Source organism: Palaemon carinicauda, chromosome 5 (assembly GCF_036898095.1).
Source record: "Palaemon carinicauda isolate YSFRI2023 chromosome 5, ASM3689809v2, whole genome shotgun sequence".
Classification (NCBI taxonomy): domain Eukaryota; kingdom Metazoa; phylum Arthropoda; class Malacostraca; order Decapoda; family Palaemonidae; genus Palaemon; species Palaemon carinicauda.
Window position 1 is genome coordinate 62,005,936 of NC_090729.1, and position 7,500 is coordinate 62,013,435.

Genomic DNA, 7,500 nt, shown 5'->3' on the forward strand with positions numbered 1-7,500 from the left:
CCCTATATAAAGAGCAGTTGATAAATAAAATTGGGTAAATAGATGGATAAGTCCTTGTTAAGACTTAATTGTGAAAGAAAATTATTTTCATGATTAGATAACTGTTTATATGTAACAAAAGAATATCGCTAAATACTAATGTCAAAAGAAGCAAAGCTCGCAAAGTGTGGGTTACACAAGTTAAAATAAACTTCTTACTTTGAATAGCTATAATTAGAGTAAGCAACGCCAGAAAGACTAAGAAAAGGGGTTACGGGAAGAATAAGAGGAGTGTCTGGACAAAGGGAGGGAAGGAGAGGGGAGTGACAGGGGGTGGGTAAGGTATTCGAATTGCTTTACCTACTTAATCAATTCCCTTGGTTTAGGCTTTATTAGGACATGATTAAACGCCTTAATTAATGATATTTGCCAATGTATTAAACTTCCAAAAATTAGTTGGAGGTCTATGGAATGCTAGTCAAAGTACACCTCTAATCAAGTAATTACCATGGAAGAAATTAAAGAAAAACAATTTTTTTTTTTTTTTTTTTTTTAACCAGAAATGCATAGTAGTTACTGTGAATAGCTATAGACAAATAATAATATTTCAACTTACGAAAGCTGACCAAGCAACGATTATAAATTGTCGACTATACACGTTACTGCTAACTTGTTACTCTGAACAGCTATAGACAATTGATAATATTTTCAAGTACTATAAGCTAATCAACCAACGATTGTAAAGTTTGCGTTATACGAGTTAGTGCTAATTAGTTGTTCTGGACAGCTACAGAAAACTAATAATATTCCCAAATACTTGAGCTGACGAAGCAACTATTGTAAAGTTTTGATTATACGAGTTAGTGCTAACTAGTTACTCTAAACTGTTACGGATAACTAATGATATTTCCAAGTACCAAATGCGGACCAATCAACGATTGCAAAGCGTGGGTTATATGAGTTAGTGCTAACTAGTTACTCTGCACGGCTACACACAATTCATAATATCCTCAAATACTAAAAGCTGACCAAACAACAATTGTAGAGTGTGGGTTATATGAGTTAATGCCAACTAGTTACTCTGAACAGCTAGCTTCAAATGATAAGATTACCAAGTACTAAAAGATGACCAAGCAACGATTGTGAAGATTAGAATATACTATCTAGTACCTAGTAGTTGTTCTGAAGAGCTACAGATAACTGATCATACTTCCAAGTACTAAAAGCTGACCGAGTAACGATTGTAAAGTGTGTGTTATATGAGTTAGTGCCTACTAGTTAATCAAAAAAATATAAGCACTTGATAAAATTCCCAAGTACTAAAAGCTGACCAATCAACGATTGGGAAGTATGGATTATGCAATTTAGTGACAACTAGATACTCTGAACAGCTACAGACAACTGATGATATTCCCAAGTACTAAAAGCTGTCCATGCAATGATCATAAAATTTGGGTTATACGAGTTAGTGCTAATTAGTTATTCTGAACAGCTACAGACAAATTAAGATATTTCATAGTACTAAAAGCTGACCATGCAATGATCATAAAGTTTGGGTTATACGAGTTAGAGATAACTAGTTACTCTAAGCAGCTACAGGTCACTGATAATATTCCCGAGTACTAAAAGCTTACCGTGCAACGTTTGTAAAGTGTCTGTTATACGAGATAGTGGCATTTAGTTACTCGAAACAACTACTGACAAATAATATCCTAAAGTACTAAAAGCTGACCAAGCAACGATTTCAAAGGTTAGGCTATACAAGTTAAGACCAACTAGTAACTCAGAACAGCTACTGACAAATGATAATCTTTCCAAGTACCAAAAGTTGACAAGGCAACGACTGTAAAGTGTTGGTAATAGGAGTTTGGGCCAACTAGTAACTCTGAACAGCTTCACAGAAATGATAATATTACCAAGTACTAAAAGCTGACCAAGCAATGATTGTAAAGTGTGTGTTATACGAGTTAGTGCCACCTAGTTACTCTGAGTAGCTAGAGATTACTGAAAGTATTTCCATGTACTAAAAGCTGTCCAAGCGACGATTGTAAAGTTCGGGTAACGTGCGTTTTTTACTAGTTACTCAGAACACCTGCAGGAAAATTATAAGATTTTTAAGGACTAAAATCTAACCAAGCAATGTTATTAAAGTGTGGGTGATATAAGTTAATGAGATCTACTTACTCTGCATAGCTACAGGCCACTGATCCTTCGTTGCAGGGCTATAAATGACGTCTAGATCACTGATACATTGTTCATTCTGCACAAGAGATGTTTCCCTCGATGGTAGATAAAATTCTACTCTTAGAATTGAAAGAAGGATTTGCCACAGTTCAGTGTAAGGAGGCATTTTTCCAATCTGAAGAAGAGAGAAAACATATTTTTGTAAATTGAAAATTAACAGAGTGTTTTTTGTGATTTATTTAGACTAGATCTGGAGAAAGGGATATCATAGTTTATAAGAATTCCCGTAACGGTTTTATTGAAAAATTTGCTTAGAATTTAAACAATGCCAATTGATATGTGGTGGTTGTATACAAATAAATACACACATACACATACTGCATTCATGTATTCATATGAATGAATATATAAACATTGGGATATACATATTAACATACATATATAATGTCTATCTATCTATCTATCTATCTATCTATCTATCTGTATAATATATATATATATATATATATATATATATATATATATATATATATATATATATAAATATATATATATAAATATAAATATCTATCTATCTATATATATATATATATATATATATATATATATATATATATATATATATATATATATATATATATATATATATATATATATATATACATACATAAAGTTTGTACATGTTTTCAGAGCAGAATCCCATGAAGTCTTTTAAGAAAATAATTCGTAAATAAAGGGATTATTCCCAGAAATAGGCTACATTGAAATGAAAACTGTTAGATATAAAAAAAGACAGCAGACCTCCATTCTTTAGAACCACAATACCTTTAAATTCTAAATACTAAAAACTATGATCATCTTGTACAATAAGCTTCCAGACCATCTTACTCTATTCTATTTCTTGTATTCTTATTTTTACAAGTTTCTATAGTTTACTTAAGATGCGTATCATATGATGTTGCTACTATTCTTAAAAACATTTTATCTTAATTGTTTTTTTACTTATAGTTTATTTATTTCCTGTTTTCCTTACCTCATTGGGCTAATTTGTTTTGAGGATAATCATACCTTATTTTTCACCCTGACTCATCAATTCAACCAATGTTGGTCCTTGAAGATAATATAGTGGCTCATTTCTGTACTAGTGAGGACACGGAACTTTGTTCCTCAAAAGGTAATGTAAAAAAGTTATCTATCAACACTCGATTTCATCTGATAAGAGTAACAGAGCTCAAAACACACGCACTCTCTCTCTCTCTCTCTCTCTCTCTCTCTCTCTCTCTCTCTCTCTCTCTCTCTCTCTCTCTCTCTCTCTCTCTAAAAGACACTAAGTGTTGCAATACATTTTAAAAAGGATTGTTTTCATAATTCTTTTAAAATTCTTCCTACCTCATATATATATATATATATATATATATATATATATATATATATATATATATATATATATATATATATATATATATATGTATATATATATATATATATATATATATATATATATATATATATAGATAGATAGATAGATAGATAGATAGATAGATAAGAATATCTAATGATACTAGGGATACTATAAAAATGAGACAAAGACAGAAATTAATTGTTGAAAATTTTCGAGGAAGTAATGAAAATTACAAGGTAGAACATACTAACTATTCCAATATTGATAGTGAAGTAAAAAAGAAAAGCCACAAATGACTGGAGAGAATATTTAGACAGAAAGGAGATAAGGCTGACAAAGCTATGAATTCAGGAAGTGACTATGTTGTAGGAATTACTCAGAATTATTAATGAAATATCGACTGCTGCAAAGGAGAAGAGGCGTATACTCATAAAAAAAGAGAGATGGCTCTTTTATAGCAATAGAAATAGAAGATGAAAAAGACAACTTAGGATGGAATACTTTAGTGATGTTATGGATAGGAGATATGAAGGAAATAATTTGATAGATATACCTGAAGCTGATGAAGACCTTGATGTGCCCATGAATTAATAGAGTGTTTTTTTAAGTCAAAGCTATCTTCAAAACACCAAAGAGATCGAAAGCCCCTGGATACGAGATGATACTGGCCAAAAATGAAGTGACTCTCGGACTACTTATAAGATTGTTTTGTGCAATTTGACATGTTGAGGCAAATCCTGATGAATGGGAGTTAGGAGCGTTGGTGAAAATATCGGAAAAAGGAAACCTGACTGATTGTAGTAATTATAAAGACATCACATTTACGTCCCTTGTCATAAAACATATGTGCAGTAGTATGCTTATTTTAAACAGACTGGAAAGAAAGATTGATGAAAAGCTGAGAGATGAACAAGCAGGATTTAGTAAAGGTAGAAGTTGCACTGACCAAAGTCTTATTTTGTGACATGTACAGTAATGCGTAGAATATAAAAATCCACTTTTGATGGCCTTTGTGGACCATAAAAAGCCTTTGATAGTGGGCACCGGCCAATTTTGTGGAGAATCCTACGTTATTATAGAATTCCTCTTAAATATGTAAATTTTATTATGTATGTTCATGAGCATTGCAAATACAAAGTTAATGTTAATGTAGTCTTATCAAATGAATTTCCAGTGAACAGCGGAGTACTGTGAGGGAATATGCTGTCACCCATATTGTTCATAATCCTCATAGATTTTATAATGACTAGAACAGTTGGAGATGATGGAGAAGGATTGGACTGGACTGGTGATAGGAATTTAGCAGAACTAGAGTATGCTGATGATGCTGCCCTTGTTAGCAGATCACCACAGGATTTTCTATGCTTGCTAACCAGAATGCAAGAAATATCATACGAGTATGCAATGGAAGATGAAATACCATTGTAGGGAGAAAGAATTAACGACATAGAATCATTCAAGTATTTAGGAACTATGAGCTCCAATACAGGGCCTTTAGAATAAGAGTTTAGTGAAAGATTGAAAAAAAAAAAACAGACAATGGCTAAGTTAAGCAAAATTTGGAGATTAAATTGCCTGAAATTACATATAAAAATCAGACTATATATCAGTTTAGTGAGATCGGTGTTACTCTATGGACATGAATCATGGTATGACAATGAAACAATCTCCAATAGATTAAGTAGATTTAAGAATAAACTCTCAGAAGGATATTGGAAGTTAAATTGCAGGGCAGGATTATAAATGAAACTATAAGAGAGATCACTCGAGTACCATATGTGGATGAGATCATGATGAGGGGTAGATGAAGATATGTTTTTCGTACTCTTCACACAACCCCAAGAGAGACTAGTTCACCAAACGTTCAGCTGTGCCCAATAAGATACTACAAGAGTTGGAAGACCAAGACCTACATGTCTGAGGATTATGAAGTGCGAAGTAGGAGATGATGAAAGGAGAAGCATTGAATTAAAAGCTCAAGAGAGAGACGACTGCCGAAATCTAACCCGGAACTTTTGCGTCAATAGGCGTAGGAGATGATATATATATATATATATATATATATATATATATATATATATATATATATATATATATATATATATATATATATATATATATATATATATATATATATATATATATATATATATGTATATGTATATATATATATATATATATATATATATATATATATATATATATATATATATATATATATATATATATATCTATATATATATATATATATATATATATATATATATATATATATATTATAATATATATATATATATATATATATATATATATATATTTATACATACATATATATATGTATATATATATATATATATATACATATATGTATACTGTATATATATATATATATATATATATATATATATATATATATATATATATATATATATATATATATATATATACATACTAATATGTATGTATTGATTTACACATACACACGTATATATATATATATATATATATATATATATATATATATATATATATATATATATATATATATATATATATATATATATATATATATATATATATATATACGTTTTTTAATTATTTTAAGAACAATATTCTTACACAATGAAATATTTATTTTGCAAATAATGAATTCATAGATAATTTTCACATGACCCAAAAAAATATTTTTTGTATTCCTTCGATTATCAATTATTAAATATCTAATAAGTTAATATTAACAGCCTATTTTGATAAAAGAGTAATACAATCAAAACTTATTTCGATCAAAGATAGAGTTCGAAATATGTTCATCATGGTTTCTCTTATTGTGCCAATATGTACCCACTGTGTAGTGGCCTTATTACATAGGTTGAGAGGTCCAAACCTGTACGGAATGATCCCTTTATAGGGATGAACAAATTCAGAGATGAAGAGAGTATTTTAATCTTACATTAACTAATCACTGAAGCACTTGGACTATTTTCCTACTGCCATTTAAAGGTTTGAAGGTCGCTCATTGATTGTAGAGGCAAGGGACAGTGTCACTGTTCTAGAGATAGGGCAGCTCCAGACTTCTAGAGACTGATAATAGATACGTATTGTCAGTGACTAAGTCCCCTCTCTACCAAGCTTAGGCCAGGGAGGGTCATGCAATGGTTGCTGATGATTCGGCCAGTAGACCTTTGATTCTCCCAATCACCCCAGCCTCACCACACAATAAAAGTAAGGTTTAAGACTGCTAGAAACTATTAGGATTAAGCGGATCTCGAACTCTCATTCAACACATTCTCTATCTATTGTATATTTGAAGACAAGTTTCATTCCAGCTTTGTTTATGTGAACGAGGTTATTTTTTTCTGAATGGGGAGTGACAAAAGATAATGGAACTGGATATAGCAGAGCAATGATCATGCAACACTCAAAACGGATAAGAAAGGAAAATGGCGACAAAGGTGTCACAGCAAAGGTTAACTAAAGGTGCAAAGCTATTGTTATAAACATGAATCATCTTCATTCTTAAGATTAAAGACAAAACAAAGACCCAAGGGTTGAGGTAGCCTATTGGGAACGTCCCTGCCTGGTGGTCTATTGGACTGGGGTGGAGACCTGCTGAAGCTCGATAGTCTCTTGTAGTATCTGCAACCTCATGATCATTGTGAGTTAAGGAGCGGGGCTTTGAGGAAGCCTATAGGCCCACCTACTGAGTCATCAGCAGACATTGCCTGTCCTTCATTGGTCCTAATTTGATGGAGAGGGGACTGGGGGATTGATCATATGCATATAATTGTCCTGCTAAATCTTTTTCACTGTCGCTTCCCTCTGCCATTCATGAGTGACTTTCAATTTTTTCAAACCTAATAATCATTAGTGATGGGTAGTAAAAGTGTCAGAAAGAAAGGGTGTGAGTGGAGTGGCGTAGTGTATTTTCTATATAT

The 7,500-nt window shown here is 31.3% G+C and overlaps 1 protein-coding gene across 2 annotated transcripts in view; it reads right to left on the bottom strand.

Moving 5' to 3' along the window:
- Positions 1-7,500, bottom strand: part of LOC137641322 (nose resistant to fluoxetine protein 6-like) — a 46,935-nt gene that overhangs the window by 37,644 nt on the left and 1,791 nt on the right. For both annotated transcript variants that reach the window (XM_068373753.1, XM_068373752.1), the window contains exon 3: positions 2,164-2,338. In XM_068373753.1, the coding sequence (XP_068229854.1) occupies positions 2,164-2,338 (175 nt within the window). The remainder of the gene's footprint in view (positions 1-2,163; positions 2,339-7,500) is intronic.